Source organism: Thalassophryne amazonica, chromosome 1 (genome assembly GCF_902500255.1).
Source record: "Thalassophryne amazonica chromosome 1, fThaAma1.1, whole genome shotgun sequence".
Taxonomy (NCBI): Eukaryota; Metazoa; Chordata; class Actinopteri; order Batrachoidiformes; family Batrachoididae; genus Thalassophryne; species Thalassophryne amazonica.
The window spans coordinates 120,504,857-120,529,937 of record NC_047103.1 but is presented as its reverse complement, the minus strand read 5'-3'; the positions used below and the strand labels follow the sequence as shown (position 1 = coordinate 120,529,937).

General features: G+C 41.0%; 1 protein-coding gene and 1 long non-coding RNA gene across 4 annotated transcripts in view; one reads left to right on the top strand and one right to left on the bottom strand.

Moving 5' to 3' along the window:
• LOC117513635 (T-cell surface antigen CD2-like) overlaps positions 1 to 25,081 on the top strand; it is a 94,461-nt gene that overhangs the window by 3,106 nt on the left and 66,274 nt on the right. For all 3 annotated transcript variants that reach the window (XM_034173882.1, XM_034173876.1, XM_034173867.1), the window contains exons 2-3: positions 21,438 to 21,722; positions 24,919 to 24,992. In XM_034173882.1, coding sequence (XP_034029773.1) covers positions 21,438 to 21,722; positions 24,919 to 24,992 — 359 coding nt within the window. The remainder of the gene's footprint in view (positions 1 to 21,437; positions 21,723 to 24,918; positions 24,993 to 25,081) is intronic.
• LOC117513655 lies at positions 19,476 to 23,603 on the bottom strand. The gene is made up of 3 exons (XR_004561666.1): positions 23,514 to 23,603; positions 20,314 to 20,316; positions 19,476 to 19,486 (listed from the first exon to the last, which is right to left on the bottom strand). It is a non-coding gene; the product is annotated as an uncharacterized LOC117513655 (long non-coding RNA).

The window sequence follows — 25,081 nt, the reverse complement described above, 5'->3', positions numbered from 1 at the left end:
CGGCACCACGCGTGTGTCCTGCCTGACATGCATGTCTTGTGGATGGTGTGCTGCAGGACAGACACCACGTCATGTGGAACAGAGCTCACCTGGGTGGCGTGACAATGAAATCACCGCTGAGTGTCATGACCTGCCGGTCCGGATAACCTGGGGTAGCCTGTCAATGTGTGCCATGTGCGCACGCTTGCTGCAGCCCACTGCAACAGCGATATATGTTTTTATGTATGTCCACGTGATGACAGCAAGCAGACACAAGCGCATCACAGTGGACAGTTGTTAGTTCATGACCGTCCAAACACGGTACATGGTTCCCAGACATGACGTACAGAACCACAGATCTACACAGCCGCTCCTGTGGACACACACACCCCCTGTCAGTTCAGCGCACACACCAACATACCATTGTGTCTGTTTGCAAAGGCACACTCGTGGGGGCAGTTAGACAAATTTCACATCAAGCTCGACAGTGATTGTCTGCTGACTGTTGTTGCGTTAACAGTGCGAATGGCCACACATTTTCTAAGTGCCATGCGAGTGGTGTTAGATATGCGTGTCACCTGGAATTTCGCTGGCACCTGCAGTGAGAGGGTTCAAGGGCTCTCAGAGGGCACACTCTGTCTTTCAGCCACTGGTGTGGGCAAATGTAGCAACAGGTGTACGAGGTGTTAGAGGCAGCTACGATTTTACACGTATTGCATACGATTCCTGCTTCATGCACACTTCATGTGCAATTCAACCAAATTCGCACTATGTGTGAAGGGGCTCTTAACCCCTACCACCCGCCTCATTTTGGCTTGTCAGTATCTCACAAATAAAAAGTGAAATTTCCCATTGATGGGATATAGAGGTACACAACTTTATTTAAAAAATAATAATAATAGTTAAAATAAAGTTGTGTACCTCCTGCACAAATGTTTTGTCCACTAATTTTGCATGTCAGGGGCCTCATGTACAAAGTGTGCGTATGCACAAAATGTGGTGTACGTCCGTCTCCACGCCAACGTTCAGATGTATCAAAAGTGAAATGACCAGGAAATGTGCGGTGCGTCACGCATTAATCCGGATTGGTGTACACACATTTCAACGGCTATTGTTCCACTGGGGGCACGTAGAGGTGATGCCGGAACACTGTTAATAGTGTGAAAACAAGAAGTCATCAAAGTGATGTGCACATGAGAGACACACTTATGAGCAATTAACACACCCACATGTTTGCAATTACATGGGTGGACATAAAAGCATGCCCAAACTTATGTGTAAAATGACATCAACAATGGCTGTGTTAGCATTGTTACAGGATCTTGTAAATTGTGCAATCCGGCATGAGTGTGTATTCAGGGAAAATGAGGATTTACTTGCGAATGATGATAAGTGGCTCATAAACCATTTCCAGTTACCAAGAGCACTGTTACTGGAGTTGCGTGCAGAACTGCGACCGGCCCATAGCGCAATATGGAGAGGAGATGGGGGTTGTCTGTGCTCACACAGGTGCTGACCCCGCTGTGTTTCCTGGCAACAGGGGAATTCCAGTGGGAGCTGGCCGAGTGGTCAGGAGTGTGCCAGTCAACATTGAGCTGAGCCATGGCAGCTCTGCGGAATGCAATCATCTGAATGTCATCCAGGTACATCACATTCCAACATTAAAATGCAATTTGCAACAAGAGCCGGTTTCCCTAACGCTTTGGTTTTCAAACTGTGAGGCGTGCCTCCCTCCAGGGGGCACCAGAGTTCTTCAGGGAGAGCACAAAAAAATTACTGTAAACACTGTTAACCAACAAAAGAAGAAGAGGAAAAAAGGAAAAAGAAAACATTGTAAGTTAACATGCAAGGAGCAAAATAGATCATTTTTAGTGTGCAAATCTACCAGTAAGAAGACAGAGTTTGGGCCAACCAAAAAAAGAAGAAAGTAAAGGACAATCTTCATTTGCTCCTCTCTACAGTACATCCACGCATCAGCCACCTGTGCATGTCAAAGACCCAGACTCATTGCTCGCACTAAACAAGAGGTGAGACTAGATGAGACTGAGACTAGATGAGAGACTATATATGTATAAAAGTTGAATTAATATTATTTATGCGTTGCTTTATCAACATTTTTTCTGGACCTGTGAGGAATATCCGAGTGGACACTATTCAAGAAATTAAGCTGGTTTTCGGTGAAAAGTTTAACGGCTGATGATTTGCCAGCTTGCACTCGACTGAGACGGACGCACTTTTCTCTTCTCCCTCCCTCCTTATCTTTCCTGCTTTTGTGGCATGTTGTCTGTGAGGCTGCAGCTTTGCTCTTCTGGAAACGACAAAAATGGATCTGTTAAAGTGGTCTCTGAACGCAATTGACACTATTTTTTCTACAAGACCTTCGGGTGCGGAGGACCCGACCTGTCCTGCTGGGACGCATGTGATGGGTTACGTGATGGACTCGTGGAGGAGATGGCAGGTCATGTGCCTTTACATGCTTTCTGTGGAGGACATTGAAGATGTGTACATATTCGGCTTGGTGGTGACCGGCTTTCTGATGTGTGGAGCGGGCACTCTGCTGGTTTACCGGAAAATCAAGAAAGTGGAAGCAGCTTTGATTGGTCGTTCCAAGCTGCCCTATATGATTGATTCGATTGGGAAGGCAGTGGCTGCGCAGTCGGCGGGGGTTAACCGCGCGTTGGATGACATCTCTAGGAAGATTGCAGCCCTGGAAACCCGCTATGACCGTCTGTGAGGACCACATTCTACATTTCAGATGCATTGAGAGCCACTCTGTTCTTAGAACTGTGGAATCTTTCAGGTGTCTGTTAATCTGGCTATTCATTTGGCTTCCCCAATACAGCTGCACTTCAAGGTCGCTGTGATAAGGAACCTCCTCAGAAGAACAACACTTAAGCCTCGCTCCCTGGTCTTCCCCCCTCCCCTCAGCTTCTCCAGCTGTGACGTGAACTGTGGACTGTCCAGGACTTTCTCAGCCTGCGCAGGGCTGTTCCCTTCCCCCCCAGACTGTCAGACAAGGCCATTGACGGCGCCGAAACTGGCTGCCTTCCGGAGTGTTCTGATAAACTGGTCCTTTCAAATCTCAGTTGTCGTCCTGTGTCCTTGTTTTGTCTCTGTGATTATTGTTTTTTGTGCTGATGGGATTTTTTTTTTCCTCATTGCCGCTGTGTAATGCAGCGGCTATGAGGGGTTTTTTTTCTTCTCCTTTTCCCTCGTGTTTTGCTTTCATATATATGTTTTATGTACCGGGCCGGCCTATGTGTTGTGTGTTATGTGTGTTGTTTGTTATGGGTCGGTGTTGGTTTGCTCAGCCCTGCTGTTGACCAAGGCAGGGATGTACACCTGGAGCTGGTCCCCGGGCGCCTAATGGCGACCTCTGCTCCTACTGGCAAATAGGATGGGTTAAATGCAGTAGCCACATTTCATTGTGCAGGAAAGTTCTTCTGTTCTGTGCATATGACAATAAAATTTCCTTGATTCCTTGATTCCCTTGAATTTATCGAATGGTGTCTACTCAGTTGTGCCTTACAGTTTTTGAAAAAGTTTTTATCAAACAAAGCAGCAGTCTCTTACCCATTCCTAAACAATGAAAAAACGACGAGAGGGTGGGCCACTTCTCACTCAAAGACTGCCCACAGGCGAATGACGTAACCGACAGGCGTGAAAAAAACTCGCGCATGCCCACGAGGGTTCAAGCATGTCTGATGTAATCACACGTGATTCAAATCCATATGGTTTTTGAAAAAAATAATAAGGTCCGTTACTTTTATCACAGACCTCGTAAAAGCACCATCACATGATGAATTTGTTTTTTTAATCAGAAACAATGTCAAAGTTCAAATCATATGTGATGCGCAAATGCACATCAGGAAAGAGGCTGGCACGGTGCATGATGGCAGCTGCTTGCTGTGTAAATGGTGTATTTGTGTAATTGTTCTGAACAAAAACCAGAGTATTTAAATATGTTGTTTGTTATTACCTCCGCCAAGGAGGTTATGTTTTCAGTCACGTTTGTTTGTTTGTCTGTCTGTTTTTCAGCAGGATAACTCAAAAAGTTTTGAACGGATTTTGATGAAATTTTGTGGAGTGGTTGGAAATGACAAGAGGAACAAGTGATTAAATTTTAGTGGTGATCCGGATCACGATCTGGATCCCGATGCTAATGCGTTAGCATGTCTATGGCATTTTCAATGTTAAAAGTTAGCATTAAGTAGTTGCAGCTGTCATCACGTTCGGGTGCATTTGTTTTCAAATTGTAATATTTCTTACATTTATTTTTGTTTATATATTAATAATCTAATGATTATTGTTCATATATTAATAATCTAATGATTATTATATACAATTTAGAGAAAGAGACAAAAAGAAATAGATCACTGTGCCAAGGAGGGAATCTCTTTAGGGTCAGTGACCCTATGACCTTGTTTAGAGACGGTTTTCATAAATGTTAAAAAAAAATCATATATTTGCAGTTTAGTTGAATAATAAATTGAATTTTGTCTCATTTGTTTTTGTCTATAAGCACATGCAATATCAATATCAGTGCTCAGATGACAGTAGCTTCTGGGAAAGGTGCAAGTTGCAATAAACTGTGATGCCAAGCGCTAAGGATACATGCTATCCAGTCACAGCAGATGAAACTTTTTTTACTACTGAGCAAACATCATTGTTAGACTTTTTAGGTTCAATGATTCCACAGCATGTAGATGTTATGGCGCCAGTGACCCCATGGCCTTGGCGGAGGTTTGCACTCTCTGAGTGCTTCTAGTTATCAATGTGTTTTCTTGATAGTGAGGCTGGACCAGCAGCGGTTCTTAACCGATTGTCTCCCTGTGTTAAGTATTTGTCAGTTAACGTGTGTGTAAAGTTGTGAATGTCACACTGTCAGTGGCGGCACACCTCACATTTTTAACTTCAGTATGTGTGCGCTGTTTTGAGACGACAGCATTTTTCCAGTTTCATTATTCCATTTAACAGGGTACCAAATAAACTATCCCTTTGTGTCTCCACACAATTTCTAGTCATCTGTAGCTCACACTCTTGTATAACTTCTTTTCTGTGTTCTGTGTTCATGTTGTCTGATGCGACAGCTGCAGGGCCTATTTACATGGATTTGCATATTTAAATCAGGGCGTGGCCAGGGTGGCACTTGGGTGTGTATGCATGTGCACGCAATTCCATGTTGATTGGGATGTACAAACAGAACATGCCTGGATCCATGCGTATGCACACTTTGATGATCTGAATGTTTGTGCTTACGTAGGAGATCCACACAAGTCAATCACACTGTCTGAAAGCAGAGATGTGATTAGGCCAAGGGTCTGCACATACAACAACCAGTTACTCTTTTTTATAATTGGAAAACAGCTTATAGTTTATTTCAGTAATGAAAACCAGAACAAAATAGGAACTCTGACAAAAGGGGGTTCACATTCATACCTAAAAATCAATTTGTGTTCCGTTTTTGAAATAAAAGGCAAAATATGATCTATTTATTTTTCATTCATTTTTGATACCTGATTACTCCAATTTAGGGTCCCGGGGGCTGGAGCTTATCCCACCAGTCAGAGGCAGTGCATATATAATCTAGCCTTCCCTAAATAACATACATATTATCAATATATAGTATCATCAACATATTTGAAAGATTTCAATGTTATTTGGTGAATTTCTGACCTTTCCAATCTTCCCATCTCCACACACTACTATAACTGGCAAGTACGGTTTTTTACTTGTCAGCTGCAGTCATGTGTGGAGCAAGTATGTACTGCCATCTTCTGTGTCTTGGGTCTAAATGATCCAGAACAATGCTCGCTGTTCCAGCAAATTTGTGTTCACAAAACTCGGACACAACATCTCATGTTGCATGTTGCACCTCAAACTTCACATATTAAAGACTCTTTCATGATGCAGTAACTCATGTAGAAGTATTGCTCTGTGTTGCCTGTCCATTTGGCTCTGTGTGAAGAAAATAATTTAAAATAAGAGTTTTGATCCAATTTGGACCAAACAGAGCAGGTGGCTGTATGGCATGGGAGTTGGACTATCAATATGTTGACCTAGCTTTAATTCGTAGTGTGTTCAATCTCAAAGACTGAGAACCTTGAAATGTGTACGTCACTGCCAAGGTAAGTGAATTTCTGTTCATGTTGGTATTATGATTGTGGGACTTGGATGGCAACATCTTTGGTACTCGTTCTCTTTGGAGGATCCTTGAGTACTGCTGTAATGACTTTCTTTTAGACAAATGTACTTAGAAAGACCCAGATGAGTGTTTTTGATTATCGTTGTAGTGGGTTTTTCTTTGTGTGTGCACACTAAGCGACATTGTTGTTAAGTTTGGACTAGGGAGTGAATTACATGTTGACGCTATAAAAGAATGGTCTGTGATTATTGAACTGTCCCTTTACTCACAAGGTGGGGATGGACTGGATGTCTAGGGTGTACTCCACCTCTCAAACAGTAACTGCTGGGATGAGCACCAGTTCCTTAAATTGAGTAAATAAATATAGAAATTGAATGAATGAACTGTTGGTGATTTTTGGATAACCCTCTGCTAACTCTCTTTGAAGGACGATTGCTGTTTAGACTGATTCTGATTTTATTTAAATAAAGAACTCTGTACTTTAAGCATCTGGTTAGCTGTCTGTAGCGGGGGTTATACGAGGTCTGTCAATAAAGTAATGGTCCTTTTTGTTTTTTTCAAAAACTATATGGATTTCATTCATATGTTTTTACGTCAGACATGCTTGAACCCTCGTGCGCATGCGTGAGTTTTTCCACGCCTGTCGGTGACGTCATTCGCCTGTGAGCACGCCTTGGGAAGGAGTGGTCCCGCCCCCTCGTTGGATTTTCATTGTCTGGAAATGGCAGAATGAAAAGGACTTTTTTTCCATCAGAATTTTTTCAGAAGCTGTTAGAGACTGGCACCTGGAAACCATTCGAAAAATTTATCTGGCTTTCGGTGAAAATTTTACAGGCTTCACAGAGAATAAGGTCTGTTAGTACAGCTTTAAGGACCCCTTTAAGGACCCCTTTAAGGATGCTCGGCGCACCATGCTCCGAGCTGCGACGATGCGGCACAAGCCACCGGACTATTTCTAAATGGATGGCTCTGTGGATACGAGACCGTCGTGTGCTCTTTCTCTGGTTATCACAAGAGCTGGACATCAGCCATTTTCCGGCAGATTTCACTTTTAACAAGAGACTTTGTCATGGAAAGCCGCGCGGAGGCTTCGCGTGTCACGACCGATTCGCAAGACAAAGGAACGCCTCCGTTTGGACATGTCTATCTCGGCTTTCAATGCTTACCAGTCCAGTAAGTATCAGTGAAATTGTGGAGAGCTGGACATGTCCGAACTTGTCCTCTGACACACGACGGTCTCGTATCCACAGAGCCATCCGTTTAGAAATGGTCCGGTGGCTTGTGCCGCGTCGTCGCAGCTCGGAGCGTGGCGCGCCGAGCGTCCTTAAAGGGGTCTTTAAAGCTGTACTAACAGACCTTATTCTCTGTGAAGCCCGTAAAATTTTCACCGAAAGCCAGATAAAGTTTTTGAAAAAAATAAAAAGGACCGTTACTTTATTGACAGACCTCGTACTTGGTATTCACAATGACAGGATTAACTTTTCATCATCATCATCATCATCATCATGGCATTACTTCACAACTGAAGATTTTGAAGGTAGTGGTCTGTGTCGATTAGAGTTTATTCAGTGCTTCCATAAACTGGAAAATAGTTCAGAATTTATGAAGGTGGTGCTCCATGTTGATTGCAGGTGCACTCCTGGATGACAAAACTGATTCAGGACAAACAGGCCTGGTTGCAAAGACTGCAGATGAAGGTCTGATCAGGATTTGATGTCACAGCATCTCCGTTCTTCCTCCTGCATCTTTTATCCTTAAGGATGGCTCTGTGGGAGTCTTCAAAGAAGGCGACTGCATTGTTGATGTTGTGACACCAGGCATTATGGCTCTCAGTTGGGGTGGCCCACCGGCAATGGTCGATGTAACAAGCACCATTGTAGCCCTAAACAGAAGCCCCGTGTACACCGCCAACCCGTTCACATCTCTAACTGTTTTTCCCCACTCGACGACACACCCGCCGAGGATCAAACTCTGGTTATTGGCGACTCTGTTTTGCGAAATGTGAAGTTAGCGACACCAGCAACCATAGTCAATTGTCTTCTGGGGGCCAGAGCAGGCGACATTGAAGGAAATTTGAAACTGCTGGCTAAGGCTAAGCGTAAATTTGGTAAGATTGTAATTCACGTCGGCAGTAATGACACCCGGTTACGCCAATCGGAGGTCACTAAAATTAACATTAAATCGGTGTGTAACTTTGGCAAAAACAATGTCGGACTCTGTAGTTTTCTCTGGGCCCCTCCCCAATCGGACCGGGAGTGACATGTTTAGCCGCATGTTCTCCTTGAATTGCTGGCTGTCTGAGTGGTGTCCAAAAAATGAGGTGGGCTTCATAGATAATTGGCAAAGCTTCTGGGGAAAACCTGGTCTAGTTAGGAGAGACGGCATCCATCCCACTTTGGATGGAGCAGCTCTCATTTCTAGAAATCTTGCCAATTTTCTTAAATCCTCCAAACCGTGACTATCCAGGGTTGGGACCAGGAAGCAGAGTTGTAGTTTTACGCACCTCTCTGCAGCTTCTCTCCCCCTGCCATCCCCTCATTACCCCATCCCCGTAGAGACGGTGCCTGCTCCCAGACTACCAATAACCAGCAAAAATCTATTTAAGCATAAAAATTCAAAAAGAAAAAATAATATAGCACCTTCAACTGCACCACAGACTAAAACAGTTAAATGTGGTCTATTAAACATTAGGTCTCTCTCTTCTAAGTCCCTGTTGGTAAATGATATAATAATTGATCAACATATTGATTTATTCTGCCTAACAGAAATCTGGTTACAGCAGGATGAATATGTTAGTTTAAATGAGTCAACACCCCCGAGTCACACTAACTGTCAGAATGCTCGTAGCACGGGCCGGGGCGGAGGATTAGCAGCAATCTTCCATTCCAGCTTATTAATTAATCAAAAACCCAGACAGAGCTTTAATTCATTTGAAAGCTTGACTCTTAGTCTTGTCCATCCAAATTGGAAGTCCCAAAAACCAGTTTTATTTGTTATTATCTATCGTCCACCTGGTCATTACTCTGAGTTTCTCTGTGAATTTTCAGACCTTTTGTCTGACTTAGTGCTTAGCTCAGATAAGATAATTATAGTGGGCGATTTTAACATCCACACAGATGCTGAGAATGACAGCCTCAACACTGCATTTAATCTATTATTAGACTCTATTGGCTTTGCTCAAAAAGTAAATGAGTCCACCCACCACTTTAATCATATCTTAGATCTTGTTCTGACTTATGGTATGGAAATAGAAGACTTAACAGTATTCCCTGAAAACTCCCTTCTGTCTGATCATTTCTTAATAACATTTACATTTACTCTGATGGACTACCCAGCAGTGGGGAATAAGTTTCATTACACTAGAAGTCTTTCAGAAAGTGCTGTAACTAGGTTTAAGGATATGATTTCTTCTTTATGTTCTCTAATGCCATATACCAACACAGTGCAGAGTAGCTACCTAAACTCTGTAAGTGAGATAGAGTATTTCATCAATAGTTTTACATCCTCATTGAAGACAACTTTGGATGCTGTAGCTCCTCTAAAAAAGAGAGCTTTAAATCAGAAGTGCCTGACTCCGTGGTATAACTCACAAACTCGTAGCTTAAAGCAGATAACCCGTAAGTTGGAGAGGAAATGGCGTCTCACTAATTTAGAAGATCTTCACATTAGCCTGGAAAAAGAGTCTGTTGCTCTATAAAAAAGCCCTCCGTAAAGCTAGGACATCTTTCTACTTATCACTAATTGAAGAAAATAAGAACAACCCCAGGTTTCTTTTCAGCACTGTAGCCAGGCTGACAAAGAGTCAGAGCTCTATTGAGCTGAGTATTCCATTAACTTTAACTAGTAATGACTTCATGACTTTCTTTGCTAACAAAATTTTAACTATTAGAGAAAAAATTACTCATAACCATCCCAAAGAACGTATCGTTATCTTTGGCTGCTTTCAGTGATGCCGGTATTTGGTTAGACTCTTTCTCTCCGATTGTTCTGTCTGAGTTATTTTCATTAGTTACTTCATCCAAACCATCAACATGTTTATTAGACCCCATTCCTACCAGGCTGCTCAAGGAAGCCCTACCATTATTTAATGCTTCGATCTTAAATATGATCAATCTATCTTTGTTAGTTGGCTATGTACCACAGGCTTTTAAGGTGGCAGTAATTAAACCATTACTTAAAAAGCCATCACTTGACCCAGCTATCTTAGCTAATTATAGGCCAATCTCCAACCTTCCTTTTCTCTCAAAATTCTTGAAAGGGTAGTTGTAAAACAGCTAACTGATCATCTGCAGAGGAATGGTCTATTTGAAGAGTTTCAGTCAGGTTTTAGAATTCATCATAGTACAGAAACAGCATTAGTGAAGGTTACAAATGATCTTCTTATGGCCTCGGACAGTGGACTCATCTCTGTGCTTGTTCTGTTAGACCTCAGTGCTGCTTTTGATACTGTTGACCATGAAATTTTATTACAGAGATTAGAGCATGCCATAGGTATTAAAGGCACTGCGCTGCGGTGGTTTGAATCATATTTGTCTAATAGATTACAATTTGTTCATGTAAATGGGGAATCTTCTTCACAGACTAAAGTTAATTATGGAGTTCCACAAGGTTCTGTGCTAGGACCAATTTTATTCACTTTATACATGCTTCCCTTAGGCAGTATTATTAGACGGTATTGCTTAAATTTTCATTGTTACGCAGATGATACCCAGCTTTATCTATCCATGAAGCCAGAGGACACACACCAATTAGCTAACTGCAGGATTGTCTTACAGACATAAAGACATGGATGACCTCTAATTCCTGCTTTTAAACTCAGATAAAACTGAAGTTATTGTACTTGGCCCCACAAATCTTAGAAACATGGTGTCTAACCAGATCCTTACTCTGGATGGCATACCCTGACCTCTAGTACTACTGTGAGAAATCTTGGAGTCATTTTTGATCAGGATATTTATTCAAAGCGCATATAAACAAATATGTAGGAACTGCTTTTTTGCATTTATGCAATATCTCTAAAATCAGAAAGGTCTTGTCTCAGAGTGATGCTGAAAAACTAATTCATGCATTTATTTCCTCTAGGCTGGACTATTGTAATTCATTATTATCAGGTTGTCCTAAAAGTTCCCTAAAAAGCCTTCAGTTAATTCAAAATGCTGCAGCTAGAGTACTGACGGGGACTAGAAGGAGAGAGCATATCTCACCCATATTGGCCTCTCTTCATTGGCTTCCTGTTAATTCTAGAATAGAATTTAAAATTCTTCTTCTTACTTATAAGGTTGTGAATAATCAGGTCCCTCTTATCTTAGGGACCTCATAGTACCATATCACCCCAATAGAGCGCTTCGCTCTCAGACTGCAGGCTTACTTGTAGTTCCTAGGGTTTGTAAGAGTAGAATGGGAGGCAGAGCCTTCAGCTTTCAGGCTCCTCTCCTGTGGAACCAGCTCCCAATTCAGATCAGGGAGACAGACACCCTCTCTACTTTTATGATTAGGCTTAAAACTTTCCTTTTTGCTAAAGCTTATAGTTAGGGCTGGATCAGGTGACCCTGAACCATCCCTTAGTTATGCTGCTATAGACATAGACTGCTGGGGGTTCCCATGATGCACTGTTTCTTTCTCTTCTTGCTCTGTATGCACCACTCTGCATTTAATCATTAGTGATCGATCTCTGCTCCCCTCCACAGCATGTCTTTTTCCTGGTTCTCTCCCTCAGCCCCAACCAGTCCCAGCAGAAGACTGCCCTCCCTGAGCCTGGTTCTGCTGGAGGTTTCTTCCTGTTAAAAGGGAGTTTTTCCTTCCCACTGTAGCCAAGTGCTTGCTCACAGGGGGTCGTTTTGACCGTTGGGGTTTTACATAATTATTGTATGGCCTTGCCTTACAATATAAAGCGCCTTGGGGCAACTGTTTGTTGTGATTTGGCGCTATATAAAAAAATTGATTGATTGATTGATTGATTGATTGATTGATTGATTGATTTGTCCATTCCTTCCCTTGGGCAACGTATATACCTGAACTATTGTCTCCACCATATCTCTATATACCACGGGCTGCTACGCCTCTCCATGGTCTCATGTGCAGTAATGCATCATTGCACGTATCAGGCTCAGAGCTGAACGGATCTCACCACTGTAATATATGAAAATTCAGTAGGTATATCTTATATATTATATTCCAATTCTAAGGTGGAACTATGCTAGTATAGTAAGGTATTATCAGTTATCAAGTTGTTCACCAATGAATATGGCTTTATACACCCTGAAGAAAACCATACACCCTGAGGCCGAAGGGTGTAAAAAGCCATATTCATTGGTGAACAACTTGATAAGGATTTTATCATATACATGTACACTAAAGGCAATATTAATAAATGCTGTGTCAGTTGTAATCAGAATTTTATTAAATAGAACATTTCTAAACAGTTATAATAAGACACTGAAAGTATCTATGACAAACACATTCAATTGATAATGTCATTGAATAGAACAGAAACAGGTGTACAGTGGTCCCCCATTTATTGCGGGAGTTACATTCTAAAAATAACAGGTGAAAAAAAATAAAAGGCGAAATCCGCGAAGTAGTCAGCGTTATATTTTTTTTATGTTTTAAGGCTGTAAAACCCCTCACTGCACACTTTAGACACTTTTCTCATACAGGCATTCACATTTTCTCACTTTTCTCTCCTGTGTAAACACTCTCTTTTTTCTTCTGGGCGAGAAGATTATAAACAGACGCACACAGAACACAATGCGCATGCTCTCCCTTCGCTCACTGCCTCCGGGGGTATGGATGCGGGACCCGCAAAGAATCCAAGTCGTGGCCACGGAGCTCTGCGGCTGTGGTTACCGAGACCATGCAGCAGGCGCTGTGGATTTTTCCCCAAGAAGTCTATCCTTGCAGGCTGCCAGACCAGCCCGCCTGATAAGGACGCAGAACACAATGCACTGTTAAAAAAAAAGAAGAAGCATGCAAAATTGTACTTAAAAAAAAGTCTGCGAAACTGCGAGGCTGTGAAAGGTGAACCGCGATATAGCGAGGGACCACTGTATTAAATTACACATTGACAATATCTAGGACCACATGTGCCGTGACGTCATAACATATGTATGGATTGGCTGATTACCAAGGCGACATTCATTTTGTGGGTTTTACTCAGGTGGTATGAAAAATATTACTGGTCCGCGAAAAATATCACAAGGGTGTATTGCTATTTATTCTTTAGTGTTTTATCCAATCATATTGGCGTATCATTTATAGGTATATGATAAATATAAATATCTAAAAAGGAAGCGTATGTATGAATGAATGAATGAATAGAAGAGCCACTTAGGTGCCTGGTCTTGAGAACCAGGGATGGTAGGTTGAAAAGCTTTTTTATCCCATGGGAATTCTCCCTACCCACCCAAGCGGCTCAAGAACAAAGGATATATATAATAATAAATAATAGGACATAAGAAAGATAACACATCATATATATAACTGATAATTAAATAGTAAGGGTAATAAACAACATATACAAAAAACAGGGATTATAATAGTACAGAGTAGGTTTAAAATCTATATTTATACAAGGAGAAGATTGTAGTATAGGTATTTTAGTATATAGACTAGTAGTAAAATTAAATTATAGTTAGTAGGCTAAGCTATACATCTGGTATTTTATTATAGAAACAGAAGCTATGGTATCTATCTAAAGTAACTCTGCTAGCATACTATAGGAAAAATAAAAAGCATAATCTATATGCTATCAAATGGAAACCTAAGAACTGTGGTACTATATGTTGATATCTTTTAAAAGACACATAAACTGATGATAATTCAAATCTACAACCATTTAAATGAAATTGTAAATAACGAAAATAAGCTAGTTATAGTTAGAAGAGCTAAATTATCCATTAATATGATCACCTTCTAACTCTGTAGGAGATATGACATGGAACTGTCATGCCAGGCCATACAACCTCATAAACATGAATCTCACCTCCAACAGCAGCCCAGGAGGGTTTTGCAGTGCAGTGTGGATGTGGAGCCGAGACCGCAGCTGTGGCTAAAATCCTCTCACCCGGCTGCTGTGTGCTGTAATCAATCACGGCAAAAATAAATCCAACCACCGCGGTGTCCAGAGTTTAGCACTGTGCTGCTGAAGTGAGCCAAAATACAAAAAAAAAAGAAAATAAAGTTCTCTGGAAAGGATGTGTCTGATGCATGGGACAGCATGGTCCACTGCCAGCAGTGTCCAGGTAGCTGTTACAGCACACGTGCGCCGCGCACACCACATAATTGCTCATTCAGGTGTTGTGAACACACACACATCCAGTGATCATGTCAACATCAGTCCAGCACCTCTGCTCTATGCACACACACATGCATGCAAGTGAGGTCAGTAGCGCTGTGAAGTGGAGGACAAGGGCAGATGTGATTGCATGACTGAGTGAGTGGCCGTACCATGCCGGCTTTGACACATACGGCGTGAGTCCAGTCTATACGTTGATTGTGCTGTGGTGTTCATTACCAGCAGGGACTGTGCCTCCCACTCCAGTCTTCAATTCCTTTTATGGATGTCTGACAGCAGTCTGTGTCATCTACCTGTTGTCTACATGCACTTTGGATGCCATTGTGCAGGTGTGGACGAGGTAATCTGGATGCGTTCTAACACTGCTGACCACGCCTCTTTTCCTCCCGACTGCGTCCGATTATGGCAATATTGACATTTCGGCCGGTTCCTGCACATTCTTGCTATGGTGTGATGGGACTTATCTGTGGACTGCTTGGGTTTTAAGGTGTTAAAGGGGACTTTTGGGTTTTGGTGGAAGTATGCACTCCACCAAATGTTGTACTTTCAAGATTTATCGGAAACCTCAGCTCAGTGTAACTATAAAAAATGGTTAAAATGCCATTTTGTACAATATGACTCTTTTAAAGAGAGAATTCATGTTGACATGTTCTACAGTGTGGTGTCAGTCTGAGTTAACTGACGTTCTGACAGATGATGATGTCTTGGCAGGTACTCAGCGTGTGTGGTTTGACAGCAGGATATAACATCCACAGCTCCCCCCAGGGCTGTGTGCTGAGCCCTTTCGTGCACTCAAAATATGAACTGCCGTCTCAAAGAGAAAAAGTGATTTAACAATTTGCATAGATTTTTTAAAGTTATTTCAACTTAACTAAAGTTATTTCAACTGGAGAAAAAGTCTTGTGGCCATAACTCAGTTGACAGCTGAAGTAAATAAACTGAAATAACTTTTAAAAACCTATGCAAACTGTTACATCACTTTTTCTTGTTGAGACAGCGGTTCATTTTTTAGAGTGTGTATGCCATATAGACGTATGACTGCCTCCCCTCCCATCACTCAAACATCATTGTCAGATTTGCTGACAACACAACAGTGGTGGGTCTGATCACAGGAGGAGATGAAACAGCATACAGGGGGAGGTCCAGAGGCTTGAGGCAGGGGTTCCACAAACAACCTCATGCGAACACCATCAAAACCAAGGAGATGGTCATAGGACTTTAGGAGGGAAGGAGGAAACCACGCCCCACTTCAGATCAGTGGCTCCTGCATGGAGAGGGTCTCCTCCTCGAGGTTCCTGGGAGTGCACCTTCCCGACAACCTAACATGGTCCACCAACACTTTGGCAGTTGTCAAAAAAGACCAGCAGTAGCTGCACTTTTAAAGACTGCTGAGGAAGTGCCATCTGGAGGCTGGCTTGCTGAGGACCTTCTACTGAACCACAGTAGACAGCATCTTGTCATACACAATAAAATTACCAGTGTTAAATTAACACTGACAGTGAACATATGGTCCCACTCGAGCCAGAGTAGGACCATATGTACACTGGCAGTGGCCCCAATACAACTCCCCCCTGCCTTTTTAAGCATTTCTCTTCATTACCTCTCACATGCCTGGAAAGCTCCTCGCCACCTAACCATGTCCTTTAGGTCCTTCAGACTTTTTCAGTAAAATTGTTCATGGGAGCATGAGCATGACTAAAACCTTACAGCTTCTGGGGGGATATGCGCCCTATACTCCCCACCTTTTAAGCATTTTCTTTTTTGCTTTTCAGCTGACCCCCCAATTACAGCCCTCTTAACCCCTGCCACTTAAGCGTTTTTTTTATTTTTTTATTTATTGGACAGTAGATGTAAATTTTCAGCGAGTTGACAGCAGGGCTGTACAATATGGCCAAATTATCATATCTCAATCGGTAATGATACCACACTTATTTTGCACTCATCATAAGGTTATGATACTGTGCCCTCCAGAAGTATTGGAACACTTGGTATTTCACACATTTTAATTTATGTCATTTTAAATACTAGAAATACAAAAAAGAATTAAAATTTCTAAAATTATCTTCCTCAAACTCAAACTGAAGAAGCAAATCTCTAAAATTTGATAAAACCGGTAAATAATAATCAGTTTTATTGCCAGTTTTCTTTAGACAAGTCAGGGGATGAAAACATGAACATATGTCTTGGACTTTATTTACATCAATTATAAGAAATACTAAAGTTCTTTCACCAAAACATCAAATTTAGGCTTTCATCTGAAATGTACTTTCTGTCAAATTGTAGCTGAACTTTCAGGTCTTCTTTTTAAGAAAATCCTCCTCAACACCACTTCATTAGGAAGCTGGATTTTAGTTTTATGATTAATTTATATCAAGTTGTAGAGATTTGCTTTCAATTTGAGTTAAGAAAGATAACTTTAGAAAAAAATGTATTTGAAATAGAATAAACAAATTAAAATGTGTGAAATACCAAGTGTTCCAATAAGCCACTTCAGCATTACAAGTACGCATGTGCAGTGGTTGGCTGCTATCGGGACAAACAAAGCCATGTGCGCAGCTGTCAGTTACGGAAGCGGATTTTCTCTCATAATTACGAGATCAGCGGTCAAATATATATATTTTTTTATCCAGTGAATGCAATATGCTTCAAGTAACTGACAGCTGCACACATGGCTTTGTTTGTCCCAATAGCCGCCAGTGCGCATGCGTACTTGTAATGCTGAAGTGGCTTATACTTCTGAGGGCAATTGAGAAACACTGAGGAGCAGCATCTTACATCTCATATATAGTGCAGCAGATAAGAGAATATTTAGAGTGGAATCCTGCAAATGGTGATACAAGCATCAAATTTGGCACAAATCATCTATAGACATGAACTCAAAAAAAAATAGATAAAACTGATTGGCCATTTGAATTTTCAATAGGCAGCCAGGTTGGGGTCAACTGAAGAATTACACAGGGGTCAAAATCAGGGGTGGGCAACTTGTTCCAGAAAGGGCAAAGAGGGTGTAGGTTTTCTTTGGAGCCACTGACTCCACTCGGTGATTTCACTCATTACTTCACTGATTCCATCTGCTCAAAGTGATATTAATAAATGAAATCACCGGGTGGAGTCAGTGGCTGCAAAGAAAACCTGCACCGTCTTGGCCCTTTCTGGAACAAGTTGCCCACCCCTAGTCAAAATTAAAAGATGCTCCAATCATATAGAAAACTACACCACATTATTTCCCTGATCATAAAGATTCCAAAAAGGTATAGTTTGGACAATCTGTGACTGAATGTTATGGAGTTATGAAGTAAAAGCAGCAAAAATGGTGACAAAGGTCAGTTTCAGTTTGTACAGGGGTCAAAAGTTAAAGTTGCTCCATTAATTTTGCTCCAGCTGTATTTGTGCTGAATTTGATGCTTGTATCACCATTTGAAGTATTGTTTCAGTTATCTGCTGCATGAATAAGCCAACATGAACAAGCTGCTGTCTTAGTTTAAAAATGTGTACATAAGGCCACCCAAATTAATGGAGAAATGCTGCTTTTAACAACCTGGACCGCATTTCTGTCATAAAATATGGTCGTTTACTCACCAATATAAGTTTGGTATGATTAGATGTCCATAGTTCAAACGACATGTTCAGTTCAAATCTGAACAAACATTTTTCTTCTTCTACTAAGGTGGATTAGAACGTTTTGTGGTACACAGCACAAACTACTGGACAGGAGGAACCTAGCAGTCAATGTGACTCACTGATTTCAAAATGCAGCTCTTTCAACCAGCCGTGTGGTGCCGTGACATGTCAATCATCTGTGCCCAATCAGTTTTCAGGAAACCCCAGCCTCCGCTCCAGCCCCACCCATGCCAGGAAGTGTTTGACATTTGAACATTTCCTGTTTCACTGTGAGTGAAAATTAGGCACTTCCTGTTTGAGTGTGAGCTTGCCACTGAGTTCCCGCAAGATTCTATGGGATCTTGTCTGTCAATCCAGGAAGTGTTTGACATTTGAACATTTCCTGTTTTACTATGGATTTGAAAATTGGCACTTCCTGTTTAGGATGCCCTGTACCATGAGCGAGCTTCGCGCCGCACATATTATGTCATCGTAACAAATGATACTTACGTGTAATGTTATTACAGCAGGAACTGGTGCTCTCTCTCATTTGCTGTGTTTCCATCCAACTAGTATCGCAACACTTAAGTGAATTTTTGTAAATGTGGTAAAAGGAAGAGTGCATTTGTGCACATTTCCATCCACTTGTTATACACTTTTGTTTCATGGGATAAACCGTAGGTGCCGTTACGTGTTGCTAATTCTCGAGTCCATTGCCAATACCTCTGCAGAAGAAGACGGTGCTCACTGGTGCACACAAATACATTAATAAGCGTGACAAATGAGACCTAATAGCCATTATTTCACTAACTAACTTTGCTGGAGTTCATCTCTAAGCATTTAACTTGCTAGTCAAATGTAAAGTCAGTCTTGAAAAAATGTTCATCTTTGTAACAAAACCTGGTGGAACCAGGAGAAATTAAAGTGGTGTCCTGTGTGTGTGTGTGTGTGTGTGTGTGTGTGTGTGTGTGTGTGTGTGTGTGTGTGTGTGTGTGTGTGTGTGTGTGTGTGTGTGTGTGTGTGTGTGAGAGAGAAATTCAAATGAACAATCCACATTTTACTAAATTATATTGTAAAATTAATTCATTTATACATTTATCTATATGCCATACCATAAGTCTTTCAGCATGAAAGTACATATTTTTAATGTGTAACAGCATCCTGTATTGTGACTGAGTCTCTGCTGTGTCTAACAAACCAAACCATGGGAAAATTGGGTAAAAATTTGGGGAGTTACAGATTATTGTAGTTAAAATGTAGTTGGGAATACACCTTCCACAATACAAATAAATGCAGTGGGAGCGCAAAAGGGACCCATCCAAGATGGCAGCCGCCCTGATACATCAGCTCCATAAAGCAGCGGCAGTCCATGAGGCATCTATGTATATAATGTCTATGGATGCACTTGCATCGCACACGTTTGTGTTTAGATGCTGATTCATATCAATTAATCTCCACATGCCTAGTACCTATGATAAAAATTACAGACCTTTCCATTCTTTGTAGGTATGTTGTTTTTTCCTTCTTTTTATTTATTTATTTACTAACTGAGTTACTCATTCTATACACAGGTAATAGAGAAGAATTTTAGCCATGTAGTATATTTCCTGTCACTTTAGTTAAGGTATAGTAAGTTGCTTTTGCATTGTGTGTATGTTGTCATCATTAATTTTCATAGAGCAATTTGTGACATTCATGAGACTCAAGTGAATGATGATTAAAAGGTGATAGCATGTCATATCACTGCAATGCTATACAAATAATGAATGTTTATGAGTTCAATGATATGAATATTTCACCTCATTGAATGGTTTGTTCCAACTTTCACCAAATTAAATATTTGTTCCTAGAACATGCATTATTTGTTTTATATAACGGCTAAAATAGATCCTTGTCATTTGATATTGTATTAATTTATAAACAACAGAAAAGGGACTTACATTTTGGTGTTCCACTGCTGCTAAAGTCCAAATTGTGACATGTAGTCCAGATGCTGTGCACTGACTTTGGACTTCCATAAAAAAAAAGACTATGTGTAGTTCCTCAGTCCAGCCAAAAATCACGTCAGCTTTTCATGCATCCAGACGGTTTACGGTGGACTTTCTTCTGTCGGTGGACTTTCTTCTGTCGTTGTCCCACATGCACGCAGTGTGTGCACGCACGCTCACACAGTAGGGACGCGCTTGTGTGCAAGTGCACTACCAAAAACAGGACTGTGTATTTCCTCAATGCAGCAAAAAAAAAAAAAAAAACACAGAGAAATTAGTCCAGCTTTTCATTCTAACCTCCTGCTAACTGCCTTTAGACAGCTTACAGCGCAGTGGATTTGTTTTGTGTGCGTGTGTATATGCGTGTGTGTGCATTGTGCAATGGCAATGGAACCAAATCACACTCTAAATGCAATCCAACACAAATGGGATGAATAATCCATGTCATGTGACATACAAAGCACCAATCAAATGACAAGGATCCACTGAGCTGTTATATGTGTGACCCTGAGGTGCACAAATGAAAAGTCCATCAGACTGACCAACTTGGGAGCATCCCACATATAGCTTATTGTGTGAGAAGCATGGTGTCTCCATATTTAGCCCAACCACTTTCAGTGCCTGTCCCTGTGACTTCATTTGGGAGGCATAATTGCAAAATGCACACTTTAACTTACACATGGCACATGCTGGCCCATTCAGATTAAAGTGCACCCTAGCAAGCCCTTACTATGTAGTAAGTAAAGTGTGATGCTTGCTACCTGTCCTGAGTACCATGTGAACTTGCGAAAATAAGGGCTACAGTGAGCAGGTCGTGATTGTAATTAAAGCACATTTACACTTTCAACCTAAGGGCCCCAGTGACCTCCCGCTTGGTGCCCCCAGTCACCATAGCAAGTTTGGTGTTGATTAATTACTGTTAATTTTGGAGGTGATCCGAATCTGGATCCGGATTCTGGATCAAGTTTCACTTTATATAGGTTTTGAAGGATTACGTCAAAACTGCTGCACAGATTTTCACCACAGATAGATATTAGGCCATCGAAGGCTCCACTGAATTTTGGAGGTGATCTGGATCCAGATTGGCAGACATCAGAAATCTCTGATTGCTCTTGTCTCATATATTTTTTATCAAAGAACATTACATCTATTTTTATCTTTTGTCTCATACAAGTTTGCATATGTAATTTTAATCCTCAAATGGTACATTTATGAAATATATGATAAACCTGCACTGTTATTTTTTGCCAAAGGTGATGTATCATGAATAGCAGCAAAACAAAGATTATTTTCTTGACTTCAATTTAAAAAAAATGTTGAATTCTTGTGCAGAAATTTCATATTTTATAATGATCTGATGATCATCTGACTGAATTTCTTGACCATTGACTGAATATTATTTTGGTGTGTGTCTGGTAATTCTGCTCCAAAGGTTCAAAGGATGGTTGTGACAACTCCATTGTGCGAGGAGGGGACTTTACTGTTGTTCAGACACATCCACTGCAAGACAATGATGACTTGAGATGGTTCCACAACAACACAAGAATCTTCCGTCGGAAGGGAACCAATTGCTACGAATTTTGTAGTGTGAAAGTCGATCAGAAGGGATCCCTGATACTGAAGAAGGTGGAGACACATCATGCTGGACGATACAACTCAATGGTTTATACCAATGGAGTACTTCAGAAACCACACACCACCACGTTATGTGTACTAGGTATATAACAACTCATTGTATCATTCCATTTTTTTATTAATGTATATCTCCTTTACAGTTCTGCATTATAGGTACACGAGACAGAACCAAAAATCAGTTCCATCCCCAAAGGAGTGATTCCTCACTATATTTCTGAAGTTGAATCAGAAATAAAAATGTAAATATTACTATGTGACCTTCAAAGCACTTTAAAGAGGCCCAGGAAAATCAGTCCAAAGATGGCAGACAAGCTAAACTCTGAGTGCCAGACCCAAGCCCGGATAAATGAGGAGGATTGTGTCAGAAAGGGGAAGGTGATGGTCTAGTGGTTAAGCGTTGGGCTTGAGAACAGAGGATCCTCGGTTCAAATCCCAGCCTGACCAGAAAATCACCTTGGGTAAGGTCCTTAATCCCCTAGTTGCTCCCAGTGTGTAGTGAGTGCCTTATATGGTAGCACCCTGTCATCAGGGTGAATGTGAGGCATTATTGTAAAGTACTTTGAGCGTCTGATGCAGATGGAAAAGCGCTATATAAATGCAGTCCATTTACCATTTTATCATTTAAAAGATTAATAGCACATAAAGGGACAATGTGAGAAAACTTGGAAACAACACAAGATATTCTGGCACTAGGGTGAGGTGAGATGGGGGACTGTGTGTGACACAATCACAAAGGGGAAATTTATGCACTATTACACGTGTACCAGAGCACATGTGGACAAGAAGAAAGTTGGGGAAACAGGCATCAAAATATGAGCACCAGCAGTAGTGTGCAGAGCTTGATTAATAATAAGAATGATCAGTTTATTTGTGCACATTCCTGCATGCGCAGCATGGTAAGTTAGTGGTTAGCACTGTTGCCTCACAGCAAGAAGGTCATGGGATGGCTTCCCACCTGTGGCCTTTCAGTGTGGAGTTTGCATGTTCTCCCCGTGTTTGTGTGGGTTCCCTCCGGGTACTCCGGCTTCCTCCCACATACACAGCAAATTTTACAGAGTAAAATGTACTCTGCTCAGATAATATTTGATCCCAATCCAAATAGAGATAAATATCAATCAATCAATCAACATTTATTTATAAAGCGCTTTACAGCACCGACTGGTGTCCAAAGTGCTTAACATTAAAAACACAAATTTACAAAATAAAACACATATAAAATAAAATTTTAAAACAACACATAAAAAAAAGAACATAAAAATAACAGAACATGTCACCTCCCCACTAAGTGTTAAAAGCCAGTTTAAATAAATAAGTCTTTAACTTAGATTTAAAAAGTGCTAGGTCATGAATAGTACATAACTCAAGAGGTAGCTCATTCCACAGTCTGGGGCCAGCTACCGCGAAAGCATGATCACCCCAGCGTTTATATCTTGACCTTGGAACATCTAAGTAAAGCTGGCCAGACGCCCTTAACGTCCTACTGTAGGTGCGCAAAGTTAAAATTTCAGACAAGTAGGGAGGTGCAAGGCCATAAATAGCTTTAAAAACAAACATTAAAATTTTAAAATCAATTCTAAAATGAACTGGAAGCCAGTGGAGTGAGTATAGGATGGGCGCAATATGCTCACGTCTAGAAGTGTTTGTCAAAAGACGAGCAGCAGCATTCTCAAACTCTTGATTTGACAAGACTGTAGAGCTGAGTATAGTTTACTCTGTTTAGATTGGGACCAAATGTTATCCCGGCAGAGTATATGTTACCTAGCAAAATTTACTGTGTAAAAAGACATGCAGGTTAGGTGAACTGAAAACCTGAAACTGACTGTGGGTGTCCATGTGGGTGTGAATGTGACGATATGTCTATATGTGGCTCCACGACAGATTGGCATCCAGTCCAGGGTGAGCCCCGCCCCATGCCCTATGACTGCTGGGATAGGCTCCAGCTCCCACTGTGACCCTTAATTGGAGTAAGTTGGTATTGACACCTTTCCAGTGTCAAATCTCGCGCGTAATCACATTCTCGCTGGGGAGGTCGAGATTTCTTTGTCAGTGTAAACAAACATTTGCGGCAACTTGTTAGCAACATTGCATGTTATGGAGGTGAGTTCAACCAAACTATGTATTTAGGGATTTAACTAAGATATAATGTGAGTCTTTAATGTAAGTTTTATACAAAAATAAAAGGGATGGTATCGGGAACTGGTTCTTTTTGGGTATCCTTAAGAAATTATCAACCCCATCAACATCGATAGCCCTTTTTGCTTAACGATTCCCTTATCGGTCCTTCAGAGTGGCTGTTGTTTTTGGGGGTATTTGTCAGGAAAAATTATCATTTCTCTCACTTGATTAAAAACCCTGCAGCGGGTGCTGTATAGTCAACCATTCCTGCAGTGCGTAGCTTTGCTTTGGAACCTATGAAGCAGTGCTTCGATCTTCGATCTGTACTTCCATTAGTTCTTTGTTCTGTTTCACTTTATCTAATTTTTTCCCCAATAAACCCTAAAGAGCATATGTCTGTGAGTAATATTTACCTTTCTTATGTTAAATCGACATGTTATGGGTCTTCTGAAACAGTTGATAGATGTATTTATAACTTAAAAACGGGAGTGATGCTAACGCCTTTCCATGTCTATGGCATATTCAATGTTAAAGTTAGCATTAAGCCGAGCCATTATCAAGCCTCCCTCTCTAGCACGCAAAGGATTCTGGGATACTCTAAAACTGTCAATAGAAAATGGATGATGGATGGACAATATATCATCAATAATAATAATCATATTCTGAGCTGAGATCTGATTTATATTCCATACTCAATAGCTCAAACAACCAGAAAGGACGGCCTCTTCATGAACAATAGGAGCCAGTAACTGGTCATATCAATATTTACCTGCATCAGATTAAAAGGTTAGAGCATATATAAACTAATGGTAGTTTATAAAGAAGTCAGCACTCAAGGAAGAACAACCAGAATGCACTGTCACATGTTTGATAGTGTGCTGTCTGTGTCTCTGCACCCATACAGTGCTGGCTGGGTTATTGATGCAAATCTTGCTTATGTGCTTTGCGAGCTGTCAGTGGGGTATAATAATAAAACAGATGCACAAAAACCTGTTTAGAGCCATAACGAATGTGATAATCATCAAACAGTGGAAAAGTATGATATTATTGGGTAGATTTTATTGCTTTATTGGTAAAACATGACTCCACATTTTTCATGATGTAAGCAAACTTTGAACACATTATTAACATGAATGCAATTATTTTTGCTGTAATCTTGTCAGACAGAGTCCCAAAGCCTGAAGTGAATGTTGAGTGTGCAACAGACTCTATCACATTCATGTGCGTCAGTACTCAGGTGAGAACAAATACAAAGTCTAATAAGTGTCAATTTGTCCATTTGATGACACAGCAGTTGCATAATGGCATAATGTGAATATTTTATAT